This window comes from Triturus cristatus, chromosome 1_2 (genome assembly GCF_964204655.1).
Source record: "Triturus cristatus chromosome 1_2, aTriCri1.1, whole genome shotgun sequence".
Classification (NCBI taxonomy): Eukaryota; Metazoa; Chordata; class Amphibia; order Caudata; family Salamandridae; genus Triturus; species Triturus cristatus.
This window is the reverse complement of record NC_140580.1, coordinates 704,917,654-704,938,717: the sequence shown is the minus strand read 5'-3', so window position 1 is coordinate 704,938,717 and position 21,064 is coordinate 704,917,654. Positions and strand designations below refer to the sequence as shown.

The following is a 21,064-nucleotide window of genomic DNA, read 5'->3' as shown; positions in this document are numbered from 1 at the left end:
AAATTACTGCAGGGCTCCGCCTCTCCCCCGACCAATGCCAGACTTGGCTGCCCTGAGGGAACGTGACTGTATACGCCGCTACCGCTTCTCCCAACGGTTGATTGCGAACTTGACCGCAAGGCTGGCACCACACCTCCAACCGCTACACAGGTATCCTACTGCACTGACACCCATGATGAAGGTGATGGCAGCCCTACATTTCTTTGCCACGGGTACGTTTCAATATATCATAGCTCATGTTGGTGGCATGTCCCAGACCATGTTCAGCCGGGTCCTGCATGATTTTTTAGAGGCCATGTTGGTTCACCTGGATGAGTTTATTCATTTCCCAACTCCTGAGCAGTTGACAGGTGTCACGGGTGACTTCTATGCCCTGGGAGGGATGCCCCATGTCATTGGGTCTATTGATGGGACACATGTGGCTTTGGTACCACCACAGGCACAGGAGGTAGCCTTTCGTAATCGCAAACATTACCACTCCATTAATGCCCTTGTGGTGTGTTTTGCTAACATGTGATTTCCCATGTCTGTGCTCGTTTTCCAGGATCAGCACACGATGCCTACATCATGAGGCGTAGCAGGGTGCCTGAAATGATGCTGCAGCTGCGCAATGAACGAGCATGTCTTGTTGGTGGGTATACTCTGTTAGTCCTGTATTTAGCGTCATCTTTCTGTCTTACTGCTTCTCCTGACCCACTTCTGTCCATGATGTTTCCATGTAGGGGACTCTGGCTATCCCAACATGCCATGGCTGATCACGCCTCTCCGCAACCCCAGAACGGCTGCTGATCACCGGTACAACAACGCCCATGGGCAGACCAGGCGAGTGATAGAGAGGACCTTTGGCCTCCTGAAGAGCCGATTCCGGTGCCTCCACAAGACCGGCGGCGCACTCCCATATGCACCGGTGAAGGTCTGCAAAATCTTCATTGTGTGCTGCATGCTGCACAACATGGCAGTGGAGAAAGCTGTGCCACTCATCCTGAATCCGGATCAGCAGGAACATCCACCCGTGGAGGATGAGGGGCTTGGTGACGAGGCAAGTGATGTTGAGGAGGAGGAGGAAGAGGACATCCGGAGTCGGCTCATACACAACTTCTTTGCTTAGTGGTGAGTTGCAGTGTCTGAGTGTGCACGCATTGAGCCTTGTGTGGCATGTGTTGCAATGTGTGGGTCCATCTGCATGTATGACAAGTGAATCAGAGGTGTGTTTGGATGTATCACTCGAGTGATGGTGTAATAAAAGAATGTCTTTCCTGAGACACTATTTTCACCTAGTATGTTGACAACCTTATACGTGTCGAGTACATGCCCATGCATGCAGATGTGCTTCTTTTGGCTCACTTCTTGTGTGTCTCTCATCCCCAGGTATTTGCGCATGCTGTCTGCTGGTGGCATTGTTGTGCTCCTGCTATTCCTCATGAATACAGCAACGTGTGCTGAATCAGCGTAACATGCACGGACATGTCGAAAATTCACCTAGGGGTAAGGGATGCAGCACGGCTTTTTGGGTGTGCTATTTGTTTTGAATGTGTGTGCACTGCTCCTGTTCATGTTTGGTTACTTTGCATACATGTAGAATCACCATGGGGCACATGACATGGAGCTGGATTCACCTGAATTGATAGTCACACTTGGTGATAGTCATCTGTAATGTGATTGTGGATTGTGATTAAGGCATCAATGTGTGTAACACTGCCCTCGGAAACATACAGGATGCACCCGGTTGACATAGTGTGGGACATCCCCATTAGAGGCTCAATGGTGAATAGCAGCCTCTCCGTGAGCAGCACGGGGTGTTTGCCTCAAACCCCTCACTTGTGTGCCAGTTCTATGGATTTCCTGCATCTGTGGTGCAAAGGGGGGTGCCAGTGTAGGTCCCACATGTTCATCCACATGACTTGTGCATCTGTTAATATAGATGCATTTGCCTTCCGGCAAACATGACTAATAAAGGTGTCCCTCAGCCTCCAAGGTGCCTCATCTCTGTCAATGCAGGTCTCTTGCCACAGTGCATGCGGCATGTCTGGCATAGTTATCACAGATTGTGCATATGTGTAGAGTAGCAAGATGCAAGCTGTTTGTCAGGGATTATGATATGTATTGTGCATGATGTACATGGCTGTGTAGGTATTTTGGCATCTCAGTCCCCACAACGGCCACTTTGCTGCATGTGCATCCATTGTCTGTGTGTGTGCCATGTTGAACCAGACACTCCTTCCTTATCGTACACCTTTTGCAGTAGTCCTTTCTGACATGCTTGTGTTTGTGTGCAACTTGTGGCATGGTTTTCAGGACAGACCCTGCAGACCCTGCAGCAAGGGCACACAGAGTTTCTATATTTGGCCTCACACACACGCCTCTAAGACGCACCCCCCTTCCTCCCTCCACCCATTCATTTTGGTGTAATCTGCTTGTGTGTGACACAGTTGCGGTGGCAAAGGCTGGACCGTCTGCACATGCTACGTGCACATTGCACGTGCCTCATGTCCTTGCATGTGCCACATCACGCTACACCATGATGTTGAGGCCCCCCACCAAGCAATGTCCATCCAATACATCTGTTGCATGCACTCAGGCATGCACTCATCGCCCACACAATACCTTTGCATAATGAGTGTGCAACTCCAACTGCCTACACAGTGCTGGCACACCTTCCAGGCCCTGTCACACCAACCAGGTCATGTCCCTCCTACTCCCCACCGGCTCTGTACCCCAACAAGGCCATGGGAGTGGTACTCCAGGCCTCTGCATGTAGTATGGTGTCGTTGTTGGACACATGGCACAGGTATCATGTCTCATCGTGTCAGTCTACAATGTGTCCAGGATCCCCCTCTACACCATGACATGCGCACTGCATCTCATCATCATCTGGTGTCCCATTGAAAGCCAGGTGCTCCTCACCCTCCCCAAAGACGCAGTCCTTGCCAGTTCTCATATTGAATAATGCATGGTATCCATTGGCAGATGGCTGAACGTCGGCCACCTGATGCTGGACTTGTACACGACTGAGGTGTTCATCTGCGGATTGTCCCCTTACAGCTGGGTCAACTGCTTGTGTCCCACCCCAAGGGCCCTGCACAGGCACACAGTGTCCACGCACACGAGCTGGTGTGCATCATGGATTGCTTGCTCACATGTGCTATGCTGATCACCAGCATCTGTACCTCAGGCTTCAGCACACTCTGCATTATGCACAAGATCCACAGTTCGATCCACCTCAAGGCAAGACAGACCATCCCCCAGGTCAACTACAACATCCGTGTCTAATCCTAACCTGCACTCTACGGAGAAGTACGTTACAACTCCCATGAGACTTGTCCACATCCAGGGTGCATCTGCACAGCTCTGCTTCAACATCCGGCGACCCAGCCACATCACCGTCCAACAGAGATAGCTGCAATGGATCACTGTCAGCTGCAGGATGACCTTCACAATCCACGCCCACACTCAGGATGCAGCCCACGACCACGACCCCAACACAACCTTGTGGCACTGTCATCCAAGACCCCATTGTGCCATCTCCATGCATCCGACCTTGGCCTGGCCACCATTCTCCACATCCACCTGACTCCAACATGCAGGACATAGTTCTCCCACCTGGCTACACATACCTGGGACTCCCACCCCAGGACACTCCACATGATCCCTGACCTCTGCGCATGACTGAGTATGGTGCTCCATGTCTGTATTGGATGATACATTGTGACCCATGTGTGTCCTGTGCCAGACTCAGACCCCAGGGTATGCATGGTTGGAGTTACTTCAAAACTCAGGCATGGTTTGACTTTCCAACACACACATGTTATGGAATAATGCAAAATGACGGCATCATCTCGTGATTTCTATGATTTTTATTAGTGGTGGGGTACGTGTTTGGGGGGATGTAAAGTGGTGCTCGCCGGGTGTCTGTAATCCAAAGTTCACAGGGGGAGTTGGGATCCTTGCCATTGGAAGTCATCAGAGTCCATGCCACAGTCTTTGTCAACATTGGTCAGACAGTGACCAGCAAGTCCATGGGACAGAGAATGTCATTGGATGAGGTGCTGCTGTTGCGCCAGAGGGCCAGGTGCCAGGCCAGGTGACCTGGGAGATGGTGATGTTCCGCTGACTCTCACGGTGCTTTGCGTGGACGACCCACCTTCCTCCGGGGACCCTCAGAAGCAGGCCGTGACGATGTCTGTGATGTTCCGTCGGACGAATCCTCCTCCTCCTGATCCCTCCCTGTGGCTGGTGGTGATCTTCGCCTGGTGGCACAGGGAGGGTTGCCCATGTTTTCGACAATCCGAAGGAGTACACGAGTCATGTCCGTTTGCACCGCCACGAGCTCAGCCAGTCTTGCCTCCATCCTTCCTTGGTGTTGCTGTTGACTGGCATATTGCCCGGGCTGCAGGTTCTTAATCTCATTGAGGGTCTCCACGGACTGGCTGATGCCCCTGGTGTCACGCCGGTATGTGTTTCCGGATGTTGCGGACGTGTGACATAACCGGTTCCTCAGCTGTCTGGTCAGGTTCACGCCTCCGCCGTCCTCCACTCCCACCTCCCCTGCCCACTTGAGCCTGGCCTGCTGTTGTGGGCACATCGGGTCTCCGGGACCCCTGAGGGATGGCATTTGCGGGGTCGCCTGCCTCCTCCTGGGTGCCCGGAGTACCTTGTCCCTCCTGGTCAGACTGGCTGCGTTGTTGTGTGCGAGCAGGGCTCCTGTGTGTATCCTGGGATGTGGCAGGAATGGGGGTGGTGGTTGGCACAGTTGTACCTGACGCAGGTGCTGTAGGTGCTTGGGCACCAGAGGGGCCAGGTTGGTCGGGGTCATCCACAGTGTGGTGAGAGACGTCGCTGCCGGTGGGATCATCGTCACGCCGAGCCTGGTCCTGTGATTATTCCCCCTCAGTGTTGGGGGGAGATCGACGACGTTGCCCTGTGTGTGAGAGAGAGACAATGTTAATGGTGTTTCATGCGACATCCATGTTTCATACATACTCAAGTTGGCACAGTTCCTCTGGGTAGTTGGATATGTCTAGCATTCCTCTCACAGTGCACTTGTGGATGGGTATGTTGCGGGGGACAGATTGGTATGTACTCCTGGTTATTTGGCCTATCTAATGAGTGTTGGGATGCTTATTTGGCTATGGATTGGTCTTGTTGTGTCACATATCCATTGTGGGAGTGCCAATTTGCGTTGGCTGCCCGGGGGGTGTGTGCTTGTGTAAGGGGGGGTGGTGTGTGACCAGGCATGCTGTTGGGTGTGGTGTGATTTGTCATTGGGTCTACCAGGTGATGTGTCTATCCCCTCATGGTGCATGCTGGCATGACAGTGAATGTGAGATCCTGTGGTAGGTAGGTGGCATGTGGAGTTGGTGTTTGAGTGTACAGTGGTCACAGGATTGCCTTGTGCTGTCTACAGCGGGGCCAAGTGCCATCTACCTTGTCTGTACTTGGCAAGTCCCTGTGCATTGTGCATGGTGCATGGGTATGTCAGCCAGTCTTGCCTCCATCCTTCCTTGGTGTTGCTGTTGACTGGCATATTGCCCGGGCTGCAGGTTCTTAATCTCATTCAGGGTCTCCACGGCCTGGCTGATGCCCCTGGTGTCACGCCGGTATGTGTCCAGGATGTTGCGGACGTGTGACATAACCGGTTCCTCAGCTGTCTGGTCAGGTTCGCGCCTCCGCCGTCCTCCACTCCCACCTCCCCTGCCCACTTGAGCCTGGCCTGCTGTTGTGGGCACATCGGGTCTCTGGGACCCCTGAGGGATGGCATTTGCGGGGGTCACCTGCCTCCTCCTGGGTGCCCGGAGTACCTTGTCCCTCCTGGTCAGACTGGCTGCGTTGTTGTGTGCGAGCAGGGCTCCTGTGTGTATCCTGGGATGTGGCAGGAATGGGGGTGGTGGTTGGCACAGTTGTACCTGACGCAGGTGCTGTAGGTGCTTGGGCACCAGAGGGGCCAGGTTGGTCGGGGTCATCCACGGTGTGGTGAGAGACGTCGCTGCCGGTGGGATCATCGTCACGCCGAGCCTGGTCCTGTGATTATTCCCCCCCAGTGTTGGGGGGAGATCGACGACGTTGCCCTGTGTGTGAGAGAGAGACAATGTTAATGGTGTTTCATGCGACATCCATGTTTCATACATACTCAAGTTGGCACAGTTCCTCTGGGTAGTTGGATATGTCTAGCATTCCTCTCACAGTGCACTTGTGGATGGGTATGTTGCGGGGGACAGATTGGTATGTACTCCTGGTTATTTGGCCTATCTAATGAGTGTTGGGATGCTTATTTGGCTATGGATTGGTCTTGTTGTGTCACATATCCATTGTGGGAGTGCCAATTTGCGTTGGCTGCCCGGGGGGTGTGTGCTTGTGTAACGGGGGGTGGTGTGTGACCGGGCATGCTGTTGGGTGTGGTGTGATTTGTCATTGGGTCTACCTGGTGATGTGTCTATCCCCTCATGGTGCATGCTGGCATGACAGTGAATGTGAGTTCCTGTGGTAGGTAGGTGGCATGTGGAGTTGGTGTTTGAGTGTACAGTGGTCACAGGATTGCCTTGTGCTGTCTACAGCGGGGCCAAGTGCCATCTACCTTGTCTGTACTTGGCAAGTCCCTGTGCATTGTGCATGGTGCATGGGTATGTCCCTTGGCCACAGCTTTCAACACATTTCCTATGTGTGACACACTCTTTGTTGTTGCATCATTTTTTAACGCAGTGAGCAGTGTAGCGAGCGTGCGTAGCGAGCGATGCAGAACCGGCTTACGTGTTGCACTGTACGTGGGCAAATGGTGCTTTTTCATATCTATTGGAGAATGCAGGTAGGTAACTTATGCATTTGTGACTGGGTTCTAACAAACACAGTGAGTGGGTATACTGGGTGTAAGGTTAGGTTTGTGCCTGCAGCAAGGATCTACTTGTGCACAGTTTGACACATGGCCCAGTGATTTCCTAATGAAAACGGGGTGTTTCACGCACTGCCAGACCTTGTCAACATGCACACAGTCCACCTGCTGACGAGCGGACATGCCCACACCACCCAAGGGTGATTTTATCTCCCTCTGTCTCCCTCTCTCCCTCCCTCTGTCACCCTCCTCCCTCTGTCTGTCTCCCTCTGTCGGCCTCTGTCGCCCTCTGTCTCCCTCCCTCTCTCTCCCTCTCCCTCCGTCTGTCTGTCACCCTCTGTCACCTCAGCCCAGCTTCCTGGGCACACACACTTTGCAGGTCTTTCAAAGGCCATTGGCTTGTTCATGTGGCTTTGTTTAGAATCTCCCGGCCCCCATTGGGCAGAGTGTCTCTGAGTCTGCGCTGCTGCGGCGGTGTGTGCTGACACTCTTTCACAGTGATGCCTCTTCATTAGCTGCTGTTATGTGCGAATCGGGCCTTCATACCCATGTCATCCTGCGACGCGGGCACCATTTGCAGGCGACACAGTACAGTGTCGGGACTCACTGTTTGTATAGCTCTGCCCTAGGCCATATGGGCTGAGGGCATTGGTGTCTGCTTCTGAGTTGCACAATGTTTTTTGGGAGGCCCACCCTCCCGGCATCACGGACATCCTGTCTTGTGTTGGTGTTTTGTGTGGCCTGTGACTTGGCATGGCCTTGCTTGGTGCATGGGGCATGTAGCCGCTAGTGGCATGTGCATGTTTTTGGAGTGTGGTTGTGTCCGGTGATGGCTTTGTGGTAGTTGCGTGCATTATTGGGAGTTGGGTTGTTGATGCGGTTCCCCCCATGTGAGGTGAGTTGTTTGTGTACTCACCAGGCTCGGCGACTCCTTCTACTCCGTGTACTCCCACCGGCGGCAGCGTGCGCATCACCTTCTCCTCCCAGGGATGGTAGTATACCGCTCTGCGGGGCGGGCCACCTCCAGTGATGTTCCCCTGGTTGTATTCGTCAGACATTTTGCGGCGGACCGTCCTCCGCAGATCGTACCACCTGGCTTGGCATTCATGCCTGGTCCTTCTGATGGACGCCACAGCATTCACCCTGTCGACGATCCTCTGCCACATGGCTGATTTTTCTGCTATGCTGGTCTGTCTGACCAATGTTCCAAAGAGCTGTGGCTCGACTCTGATGATTTCGTTGACAAGGATCTCCAGCTCCGCTGTTGTGAACTTTGGATTCTTGTCTGTGGGCATGGTGTGGGGTGTGGGTGGGGATGTTTGTGGGTGTGTGTATGTGGTTGTGAAGGTGTGTGTGTGAATGTGATGAGGGGGTGTTTGTGAAGGTGGTTGTGTGAAGGTGTGCAAGTGTAAGGTGTAGTCAAGGTTCAAGTATGGTGCTCTGGGTTGTCTGTGGGGTCTGGCAGCAGTGGGTCTGTTGCAAAGGCTCATGGTTTGTGTGTGTGGGCCCTTTTTATTTGTCCATTTGTGGGTGTGGCTGTGTTTGAACTTTGGGTGGGTGTGTTATAAGGAGTGGTTTTGTTTTGGGCCTCTGTTTACCGGTTTGGCTGTTGCAGGTCAGTGTATTGGATGTATTTGGGCTTGTTGGGCGTGTTTTGTGGTGTTGTGCGATTCGAATTGACTCTCCTTGTGGTGTTTTGCAGTATCCTGGTTCTGTACGTGTTTTTTTGCGTCTGTATGGTGCGTACATCGGCCATGTTGTTGTACAGTGCTCACATTTGCTATGGCTTGGTATGACTCGTACATGCGCAATGCTGGGTGAGGGCGCTGGTGTAGGGGCCTGGGGTAGGGTGCGTACAGGCACGGGCAGGGTGTAGGGGCCTGGGGGTACATGCCGTACATACGGGAACCGAGGGTACGGCGCGTACATACGGGGGGGCTGGGGGTATGGCTCGCACATACAGGGTGCTGGGGGTATGGTGTGTACCCCCACCCCCGTATGGATGGTGCGTACCCCCACCTCCGTATGGACGGTGCGTACCCCCAGCCCCCGTATGTAAGCACCGTCCCCCAGCACATACCCCCAGCACCCCGTATGTATGTGCAGTACCCCCAGCCCCCCCGTATGTCGCGCCGTACCCCCAGCCCCCCGTATGTACGTGCCGTACCCCCAGCCCCCGTATGTATGCGCCGTACCCCCAGCCCCCCCTATGGATGGTGCGTACCCCCACACCGTAGCTATGGAGCATACCCCCTCCCCCGTAGGTATGGTGCAGACCCCCACACCCCGTAGGTATGGGGCGTACCCCAGCCCCCCGTATGTACACGCCGTACCCCCAGCCCCCGTAGGTATGGAGCGCACCCCCAGCCCCCTCCGTATGTACGCGCCATACCCCCAGCCCCCGTATGGACAGTGCGTACCCCCACTCCGTAGGTATGGAGCGTACCCCCACCCCCGTAGGTACGGTGCAGACCCCCACCCCCCGTAGGTATGGAGCATACCCCCAGCCCCCCGTATGTACGTGCCGTACCCCCAGCCCCCGTATGGACGGTGCGTACCCCCACCCCGTAGGTATGGAGCATACCCCCAGCCCCCCGTATGTACGCGCCGTACCCCCAGCCCCCGTATGGACGGTGCGTACCCCCACCCCGTAGGTATGGAGCATACCCCCACCCCCGTAGGTACGGTGCGGACCCCCAGCGCTATGCGCTGGGGGTCCGCACAGTACATACGGGGGTGGGGGTACGCTCCGTACCTACGGGGTGGGGTGGGGGTACGCTCCGTACCTACGGGGTGGGGTGGGGGTACGCTCCGTACCTACGCGGTGGGGGTACGCTCCGTGCCTACGGGGGTGGGGTGGGGGTATGGCACGTTCATGGGAGGGGCTGGGGGTACGGCGCGTACTTGGGGGGGTGAGCTGGGGGGGTGTTCGGCACGTATGCGGGCACATGTTTGGACGTCTCCATGGTTGCTATGGGAGTTCGCTCCGTACGGTGTTTTTTCCATACGGTTGTGCATTCGGACGGACGGGACGGATCGTACTTGCGCGCTCGGACTTCAGTTTCCCAATTCGTACGTAAAACTGTCCGGGGACGTGTCGGACACTTTTTCCGACCCGAGGACGTGTCGGGGAATTTTCCCAATGCGATTCGTATGGATTTTTTAACATACGAATCGTACTTGCCAATTTGTATGGATACGATTCGTACGGGGAATTTTTTTAACGGATCGGAATCGACCCCTTAATGTTTCAATGAGGTCTGCTTGGGTACATTTGCAATTATAACATTTGCAGAGTGAGAAACTGTTTTGTGCTAATCCGTTCACACATGCATCAACAGCAAGCGTTTTAAGTGTGTTCCTCCGAAAACACCACATGTTTTACAGCCGGGCAGTTGCGGCTCGCATGCATCGCAATACGGGGGGTAGTAGCGCGGGGGTGGGGGCAGGGGAATATCCAAATTAAATATAAAACTTACCTCACAGCTGGTCCGCGCCTCCTCTGCTCCCCTTGGCGCCTTCATGAACGGTACTGGAGTGGACTGGCAACCCCTCTCAGCCAATCCTGGCGCTGCACATCAACATCTATAGATTTGAAGCCTTATATATAAGTAAAGCACAAACTAATCACTTACCTTTTATATTCCTACCCATCTGGTGGCTTAAAAAATAAACCACTGACCACCCATTGACTTGAAATTCACCCGTAGCAATGTTCTTCCTTTGTATGAAGTTAGCCTCTATTTAGATTAGGCATTAACCCAGGGCTGTCTTTAGGCATTTAGGGTGGTGCAACAGGTGCATCCGTACCTGTCACTGAGCTCGTGGGGGATCGGGGGGGGGGGATGTTTAGAAATAACTTATGGATTTAAAAGCAGCTGCCGCAGAGTTTCTTGTGTGTCAAGCAGTTTTCAGGCAGTAATAAAAATGTCAAGATAACGCTGGTAAATAATGTTCCTGCTACAGAGACAGCATGTGGTCTAGTTGGAGGTTTGACTCACCATACACTAGTGCAGAGAGTTAGTTTCCCAGCTGCACAGACTGTGTACCTCACAGATTACAAAACGGTATTTTATATGGATGGCAAAGTGAGTTACTGCTTTTGTTACAGAGATCCTTTCGGTGCATGCAGTTCATAATTTACAATCCTATTATAGCAGTGACCTAAGAACTGTCATCTAAGAGCCACATGCCCTATGCATGGTATAGGTTGGAATGTTATTTTTTTCCTCATTCTTTCATTATCCTGAAGTTACTAAAACAGATTTGTTTGGGTAGCGATACATTATTTTTAGCAAAGCCAACTCCAACCACTTCTCCAGAACAAACACCCTTAAAATATATTGCCTAATACTGTGGGTGACATTTGATTCCTACACCTTGTGATTCACATTGCCTTATGTAACATTTCCTATAGACTGATTTACACACGTATTAATCATTGTCTCTGTATAATGTGGGTGTGATATAAAGTGCTCTGACACCCTACACTGGTGCGAGTAGCACTATAAAACAAAGTAAATGCGTGTGAGAGAGGGGCTTTGGTGAGATGAGGGAGCTTAGTGCCAAAAAGGATTGCCGCATCTGCATTAGCCACAGGAAGGAAGCTTTGCAATGCGGGCCGAGGATGGAATCTGCTTATGTGGTGTGTTCAGAAATGTAATATTATCAGACATAAATATACTTTTTAGACCCTTTGAAACAGAAAACAATGTGGAACTCATCTGGTTGTTTAAGAATTTCGATATACTGCCACTAAAGGAAATAGTTTAAATTATGTAAACAGTCCCTGACCTCTTTTTTTTTTTAGTTCAATAAAATTTTATTAGTCAGTGGAAAAGAATAAACCATTACATAACATCAGTTTGGAAGGGGAAAGGAGGGGGAAAGTGGGGAGGAAGGGGGGAGGGGGGAATAACAGAATGTGGCACGTAGAGGAAAATATGCAATAAAACAATAATCATGGGCAATGAGTATCTGAACAGTTAATCATGGGCATTGAAAAAGAAGAGAAACAGAGAAAAAAGAACAATGCAATTAAGAAAAAACTTGGATGTGGAAAGGGTATCAAGGGGGTTTGGAAACCTCTTGTTGGGCAGGCGTTGGGCGAGACGAATGAGCAGTACATTTATCTAGGTACAACGTAATGGGGAGCCACATTTCTGCTCGTTTAGTAGCTAATTGAACAGGAAAAACAAAAGCATTATCGAGTCTGTGGTTATGACAGACATTATACCACCATCCTTTGAGAGAAACATTAGATGCAGTTTTCCAATTTACAGTAATCTGCTGAAAGGCTACAGCTAATAACAGATCTACAATGCGAACACACATATCCACATTATCCCAACTCGGGGACAGGCTACCCAAGAAAAGATGAGTAAGGGAAAAAGGAATACAAGTATGAAAAATAACATTGACTTGAGCCCATACCTGTAACCAAAAGTCATGCACATACTTACAGAGAAATATCATGTGAAATAAGGTAGCATTAGGGGAGCCACACGACCAGCAAATGTCTGGGGTATTGGGAAAGCGTTTGTGCAGTGTAGAAGGAGTGTGAAGTAATCTGTTGTATATAAAGAATAAAGATTGTGTCAGGGAGGCTGCTCTGGAAGTTTTACGGAGTTTTGTCCATATTTTATCCCAGAGAGATATCGGCCATTCTGTTCCAAGGTCGGTCTCCCATTGGATCTCAACCTTAGATTTAGGTCTAAGTGATGGATGTGAGTGAAGATGTTTATAGATAAGGGATGCTTTGGGGCTTGTACGTAGAAGAGAGTGGAGTTGGAGCGTTGGGAGTTGTTGAACAGGGGAGGGAGAAGAAGAACCCGAGAGCCTCTCATAAACCTCTAAAACGGTACTTTTAAGTAATAAGTATTTAGGGGCAAAAGATAAAGGTAGACCAAAGGAAGAACTAAGATCAGAGAAAGAGAGAAAGATGGAATCAGAAAAGAGTTGCGAAATCCATATCAAACCTCGGGACCTCCATGTTTTCCAATAGAAGGGCTTATTACCGATTAGAAGATATTTATTATGCCAAATGGTGGAAAAGAGGAAATCGGTAACAGTCATGGGAGGGCCAGGGGCCTCAGATAACAAGAGCTTAAGGGTATATTTGTGGATAGGAGTAGGAATCGAAGAAGGTTTACGAGAAAAAGCAAGATATTCTGTAAAAGAGAATGGAGAAAGGAGAGTGCGCTCAACCTTGAGCCACAAAGGGCAGGGAACAATGATATCATGTAGCCAGAGGGAAGCTTGACGTAGCAAAAAGGCCTTCTGATATGCAGGAAAGTCAGGGAAGTTGACACCACCCTCAGAGGCGGGGCGTATAAGTCTAGCGAGAGACATTCTAGGTTTTTTAGAACTCCACAAAAATGAAGATAACGTTAAGTTGATCTTCTTAAAGAATTTCATTGGAATAGATACTGGGATATTGGATAAGGTGTAGAGAATAATGGGGGAAATCATCATTTTAATAGTATCAAGGCGACCCCACCAGGAGAGATATAGGGGATGCCACTTTGTAGTAAGGTCCGTGATTTTTTGTGTACATTTGGAAAAACAAAGAGAGATAGTGTCAGGAATAGAGGGGGTGAGATATAGCCCCAGATATTTAATGTGAGTGGGGCACCAAGTAAATTGAGAGTCTCAAAATTCTTGTTTGAAAGTGAATTTGGTCAGGGGTAGGATCTCACATTTATCATGATTAAGTCTATACCCAGAGAGGGAGGAATAATTCCGAACTTCAGCCAGAAAAGCAGGGACAGATTCCGCGGGATTGGAGAGAAAAAGTAAGATATCATCTGCATAAGCAGCAAGTTTAAGATGAAGGTCCGCAAACTGAAAGCCATGGATAGCAGGATTTTGACGTATTCTAGATAAAAAGGGTTCCAGAGCGAGGTTAAAAAGAAAAGGGGAGTGGGGGCAACCCTGACGAACGCCCCTACCCAGATTGAAATAAGAAGAAATTTGACCATTGGCAATTACTGCGGCTCTGGGGTGCGAGTATAACAGGGAAATTAAAGAAATAAATTTGGGGCCAAAGCCAAACCAAGTAAGAGTGTGAAAAAGATATCGCCACTCAACTCGATCAAACGCTTTTTCGGCGTCAAGGGCAATCGCTGCAAGTGAATGTTGACAGCGGGAAGACTTTGATAGAATATTAAATAGAAGTCTGGTGTTATCCGTAATATGTCGGCCCTTAACAAACCCGGATTGCTCTTCCCCAAGAAGATCCGGGAGTAGGTGATCCAATCGGACCGCCAGTACTTTAGCAAAAAGTTTATAGTCAATATTGACTAAAGATATGGGCCTATAATTTTTGCAATGTTGTACATCCTTCCCAGGTTTAGGTATTAAACATATGTGAGCATCCGAGAATGTCCCTGAGGAAGTACCTTGGGCAATAAAAGTACGGAGAAGAGAGTGTAGGCGTGGGATCAACAGCTTAGAAAAATGAAGATAGAATTCAACGTTAAAACCGTCGGGGCCAGGGGCCTTATTAAGCTTAAGGTGTTGCAAAGCAGTGAGTAGTTCCTTTTGTGTGATGTCAGATTCTAAGGAGGAAAGGTCAAGAGGAAAAGTGGGTGGTGCATGAATGGTGGAGAAAAAATGGGCAAGAGAGTTGGGGGAGGGCTGAGTTTCAGATGTGTATAATGTTTCATAAAAATGGGAGAAGGCAGCCAAAATATCAACATCTTTATGCTTCAGAGTGTCATTAGAGTCATAAACAGATTCAATATTGAACTTATCATGCTTAATCTTTAAATAGTTAGCTAGGAGCTTCCCTGCTTTATTCCTACCCCCATAAAATTTAGCAGTAGATTTTAACAAGTATAGGGAGGCGTCCTCCGTAGCTTTCTCATTAAATTTCAATTTTGCAGCAACAAGGGCTGTCAAGCTATCCTCAGAGTGGGAGGTAAAGTATGCGTGTTCCAACTTCTTAATATCTAAAAGGAGCTGTTTGGTGGATCTTCTGGCAGCCCCGCGCTTACTCGCAACGTATCTGATGATAAAGTCACGTGCAGCCGCTTTAAAAGCGTCCCAGATAGTATGATCCGGAATATCAGTATGGTCATTAATCAGAAAAAATTCATCAAAAAAGGAAGTGAAAGTAGACGTAAACTTGGGATCAGTTAGGAGCGAGTTATTAAATCTCCATCTTCTGGGACCACTAACCTTAGGGAACACATCAACGCTTGTAAGGACGGGGGCGTGATCCGAAAGTAATATCGGGCCAATCTCAGAATGTAATAGTGATTGAGCAAGGTTGTGGGAGACAAAAACATAGTCAAGTCTTGACTGGGAGCGATGACATGGAGAGTAAAAAGTGTACTCCCGTAATTTGGGGTTGCAAAGGCGCCAGGAATCCACCAATTTATGCTGTGAGATAGCATGACTAAATAGCTTGTGGGGTTTGTTGGGAATATAGGGGGCCATAGATTTCCTATCAATAAAGGGATCTAGAGGTTGATTACAATCCCCCGCCAAAATAAAGTTGTGGTCCATAAATTTAGTTAGTAATGGAGAAAAATCAGCCCAAAAGGAGGGCTCACCCGTAGTTGGGCCATAAACATTAAGAAGGGAAATTGGAACACCTCTGAGTGATAGCTTGGCAAAAACCCAACGACCGGAAACGTCCGATTCTTGAGTAAGAACCTGAAATGACAGAGACTTGCGACAAAGGATTACCACACCATTCCGTTTGCCATCACCCTGTGAGTAAAAGAGTTCGCCCACCCATCCACGTTTGAGCTTAACTGATTCTACATCGTTTAAGTGCGTTTCTTGAAGGAATGCAATATCAACATTCAATTTGGCTAGGTGTGACAAAATTCTTTGACGCTTAATTGGGGAGTTAATACCCTTCACATTCCATGACAAAATATTCAAGGACATAACGATAACCTATCTACAAAAATGTGAAAAAAACATATCAAAGAATGGAAAGCCCATGTACCTTGGAAAAGACATGAAAAAAGAAGAAGAAAGCGAGAACCAGTGTAAACATGCTGGAAAAGAGGAGAAGAAGAGGATAAATGAAAAACTAAAGAGTAAGTGCACCAGGAGGAGCAAGGAATATAACTCTTATATAAGCAGGAGATTTCAGTCGAAGATAATATGCTAAAATATAAACATGTGAACAAGAATACATACAAGAGAAGAGGGAGGAGGAAAGGGTAAGGAAAGAAACCATCAAATGCACAGGGAAAACAGATAGGGGAACGGAGAAAGATCATACCTACAAAGGAGGGGTACGAGGAAGGGTGGAGGAGGGAAGGAGCCACATGGGTGAGGCAGCACATCCAGGAGCAGCGAGGCAAGGACCAAGAGACATCATCAAACACGGGGAAAACTTCCTGTAAGACGAAAAAAGAGAACGAGAGTTGAAACAAATCAGGACATCATGCGAGAAGCGTGACTAACAAGAAAACATGGGACAACCATCATGCATAAACGGTAACAAATCAGCAAAATAAGCTATTGGAAGATCAGACAGAGTCGAGTGAACTGCAACTAAGAGAAAATCTCTGAGCAAGTACAGGAAAAAAAAAAATACAACAACCACATGAGAATTATGAAAACATTAGTCATCCATGAGCAGAGGTTGACGGTCCGGAGGCGTCCATGGCAGTTGACTTGTGCGCATTGATAAAACTTTGTAGGCGCACTGGGTCTTCATAGGTTGTAGTCTTGTTATTATAGGTAACTTTAAATAGACATGGGTGATACAGGCCATATCGCGCACCCATCGCCCTCAGATCTGCTCTTAGGCTCAGAAAGACCTTACGGCGGGTGGCTGTGGCTTTAGCATAATCCTGTGCAAAGAACAAGGGCGTGCCAGACCAAGCTAGATTCGGAGCAGATTTAGCCGCCGTTAGAACCATCAAAAGGTCAGTGTATTCCAAGAAATAGATGATGACCCCTCTAGGTCTCTGTGAGGAGGAAGCAGAAGAAGGTGGTCGACCCAGTCTGTGAGCACGTTGGATGTTAAGGGACTTGTCCAGTGACAAATGCAAAAGCTTAGGAAGGAACGACTTGAAGAAGGCGATTGGATCAGATCCCTCAAGTCCCTCAGCCAGTCCGTAAATACGGAGGTTATTGCGTCTATTTCTATTCTCCAACTGCTCCACTTGTTGTTGAAGGTCTGAGACTTGAGATTTTAGGTTGGAGACCACAGAGGACGTCTCTTGAAATGACTGAACAGATTTTTCCATCGAAGTTACCCTCGTTTCCATCTGCGACCAATTATCTGTAAGGACCTGGAGTTTCATATTGGTCTCTTCCATGAAAGGACGCAAGGACCTTATCTCTTCTAACAACAACTCCATTGATACTGGACTGGAGAGTTTTGGAGGTGAGAGAGAATTTGACTTAAGTCTTTTTGTGGTAGATTTAGAATTATCCAGCGTACTTTTGGAAGGATCCATTGGTGTGTCTGAACCAGACGAGTTAAGAGAGTCTTCCAGTTGCGAGAAAGCAGAGAAAACCTTAGAGTTCTTCACTAGCTGGGGTTTAGTCGAACGAGGCAAGTGCGACATTGATTTAAGTTTACCCATGTAGTAAAGGCGCGGAATGACTGATACAGCAGATGTCACAGGAACAAAAACGGGGTAAATTGAATGTTTTATGAGGAGGATATGGCCAATTTCACAGCGCTTAAGCTAAAAAACAGTTGTTAAAGCATACATGGACAGGCAAAGAAGGTCGTTAATGAGGAGATTACGGTAGCATGTATACGGCATATATTGCAGAGATTTGGCAGCAGCTCACCGCAACATATGAAGCGATTTTAATCCACACAGCAAGAGGTGACAGGAAGCGCCTCGCGACATGCCTCTCAGGAATCCACATTAAATAGCAATATCAATGATAGAAAGCAACTAGGCATGTCATAGAGACACCCCACCACTCGTAGACAGATTCAGGGCACATCGTGGATAAAAGAAATTATGCCTTGAGGAACGACTTAGTGGTAAACATGTGGAGCAAGGGCACCGCATGAAGGGACATTATGTTTGCGTAGCACATAGGGTGAGTGGTACCATACTGCAGACTTGGTGCAGGGGAGCAGAGCAAATAAATGAGTTATAAGCCCATTAGAAATGTATAGTTAGCGCTGGGCTGACTGAAGAAAAACCGCCACAAAACGCGCATCATTTGGCGGATCCAAGATGGCGGCCGCCGACGTGAGAAACTCGTCAGAACTTACGAGTTCAGTTGCTGTGTCACGGAGGCATAAAAATTGTTCCACTGCTGCCAGGTGAAGTCAGGACATGTTCCGACACCTTCCCATTCGAGCGTCTTCAGGAGACGAGAGCAGGAACCGGCTCGTCCCTCAGCGCCGCCCCGGAGCTCTACTCGGACGCCGCCGCCACCATCAGGCGCCAAGCCACGCCCCCCCAGTCCCTGACCTCTTAGCACTATCATTCTGTGCCTAGAGGCGAGGCAACGAGATCTTTTTCTGTGGCTAGAGATACCATGGCTGGATTGGTGATGAGGAGCAACTGCCTTTGATGGAAGACACTTCATGATCATCCCAATCTTCAGGGCCACCACCACAGCAAGGTGAAGATAAAGTGAATATGAAGGACAATTCAGAAGAAATAAACTACAAAAGAGTCTCATTATGGAATTTTTTCAGCCACTTCCTACAAAGAAGTTAATTGCTCGCAAGGTGACTTGCAAACTTTACAAGCACGATTCTGAGTCAGACAATTTAGATATGTAATACTTAGGCAAGTCAAAAAATGATAGGCCACCTACAGGGCAAGCACAAAGAGCACCCATGGAGTAAAATAAATTTAAAAAAGCCAGTACAAGCCAGATCCACTAGGAAGATGAAAGTGCACAAACAATTCCTCCATAGATAGTTAAAAAGCAAAAGCTGGAAAAGAAGGAATGCATGAAAAGAATGTCCCTCCACTGTGTGGTTGCACACCCACATTTGGAGGGGCAGCAACTGGTTTATAACGCAACAAAAATGTTCATTCTTAATCTGGCCTTTTTCAAAAATGTTTCATTGCATTAATAATTTGAGTCATTTTTGGCCGGAAGAAAACGACAATAAAAAAGTACAAATACAAAAAAACACTCCCTCGACAATACCTTTTGCACAAAAACGCGTTCTTCAAGAAATCGCGTATTTCACTAAAAATATATTTATATTTGCTCTTATTTAGGCCTGACACTATCGAGACTGCTGAACAGAGAGAGGGTGGGAAACTGTGGGATATAAAAGCATGGGAGCTGAATGTAATGTATCATCAAAAATCCCAGAAAAAAACGTTATGATGGCAAGTAATGCTTTTTCTTGTTCATAGGACATTAATGTTGTTGTGATGGTAGGTAATTGTTTCTTGTACCTGCTCGCTCGTTCTGTTCAGGACACCATACGCTCTTTCGATCACTTCTATTATGATGTAATCAGCTGGCATTCCAGAATGTCAGCTGATCTGTGAGCAGCTCTCAAATGGTGCGATATTGTCCGGAGCAGACGCATTGCGGTTAGTGCGCTCTCCTCCCCACATGTGACTTAAATAGAGGACAAAACCTCCTGGCTGCAGTTGAAGTCATCTTCACAGAACTGGCGACAATCTCCAGCACATCTACGAACCTTCACGCGTATTCCTGAAATTCTTCTGAGACACTGCCTCGTGACTACTAGCAAGTACTGATAACCTTTTTGTTTATGGGGGAGAGTGTTTCGTGACTGAGGAGTTGTTAAGAACGAAGACTCAATGTAGTTTGAATAAGTTCTTTACTCAAGAAACCAGCACAGGCTCCTACAGATGCCGGAGCTGCAACGACGCGTCAGTTTGGTGATCAGCTGTCAACTGTCACGAAGTGACAGTTCACAGCCGATGACTTCACCGGCGGTACGGTGTCCGCGCAGGGACACAGGAACTCGTAATAAGAACGGTGTCCTGGAGTGGACACATACAAACATAACACATCTTCCTCCTTTGCAGAAGGAAAACAAAGTTAACAATTTGAAGTCAAACTAGAAGGGCAACCATGGTAAAGTGGTATCAATCACAAACATAGTCTTTTAGTTTACCCGGTGAACCCAATAATCTGCCAGCGCGGCTCATACCAAAGGGTGGTGAATTATCACCAGGCGGCGTTGGTGGTAACCTGCGCCTTGTTCTAGTGGTGTCAGGCTGATACGTTTTTTCAGTAGTAGGCGTGATGGTGGAACTTGACTTGCCATCCATGGTTGCTGACAAAGCTGTAGGAAACTCGCAGTCGGACTCGCAGTCTGAGGAGTAGAAGGTAGACTGTTTACTTTTTGTTGGTGGAAGAGAATTCGCCGAGGTAATTGTCTGTTCTGGGTCATCTATTACCTTTGAAGGGTGTTTATAAACTGACAGAGCGGAGAAGTGCCATACTCTACCATCACTCAAGCGTGCTGAATTGCAAAACACCTCTTGCACTGACAAAGGCGTAGTATATCTGTTCTGTGTTTTTCCTACATGCCCACTTTTCCTGACTTTGACCAAATCCCCCACCTTGAGTTCAACATATTTACATCCATGTTTTTTATCGTAGTTCTCTTTCGCCTTATGTTGGGATTGTTCCAGTCTCTCCCTGACTTGTCTGGTTGACCAATGTGCTCTCTTTGCAGCCTTCAACCAGCCAACATTGTCTCTTGAGAGGGGTTTTCTACCCCGCATCAATTCAAATGGACTATGTCCAGTTGTTTCACAGGGTGTGATTCTGTACGCCCACACTGTTTTAAAAATTTCTTGTCTCCAGTTTAGGTTACTGTTGATTGCAAGTTTGATGGTACCCTTTAAAACCCTGTTAAACCTTTCTACTGCTCCGTTCCCTGCAGGATGATATACTGACGTGGTCTTATGTACGATATTATGTCTGAGAATGTAATTCTTGAATACTTCTGATGTGAATTGCACACCGTTGTCGCTTACAATCTGCTTGGGTAGTCCCTCACGTGCAAATGTTTCGTCCATGAATTTCACTATGCATTGAGCATCAGGTTTGTTAACGATTTTGACTTCAGGCCATTTTGTGAAGTGGTCTTTAATCACTATTAAATACCAATGTTCAAGTTCCTCAGACACAGGTCCCATAATGTCAATACCAATTCTCTGCCAGGGCATTAATGGGCTTGGAATGGGTTTCAAAGGAGGCTTAAACGCTACTTGAGTTTTATCAGCATCCATGCATAACTTGCACTCTCTTACCGTTCTCTCGACATCAATACTGACGCCAGGC

General features: G+C 48.5%; 1 protein-coding gene across 1 annotated transcript in view; it reads right to left on the bottom strand.

Moving 5' to 3' along the window:
- LOC146867866 (uncharacterized) overlaps nucleotides 1-19,667 on the bottom strand; it is a 79,726-nt gene extending 60,059 nt beyond the window's left edge. The window contains exons 1-2 of the mRNA XM_085615119.1: nucleotides 19,192-19,667; nucleotides 16,068-16,185 (exon numbers count right to left, since the gene is read on the bottom strand). Of these exons, the coding sequence (XP_085471245.1) occupies nucleotides 16,068-16,185; nucleotides 19,192-19,263 (190 nt within the window). The 5' untranslated portion in view covers nucleotides 19,264-19,667. The remainder of the gene's footprint in view (nucleotides 1-16,067; nucleotides 16,186-19,191) is intronic.
- Nucleotides 19,668-21,064: the final 1,397 nt, after the last annotated feature.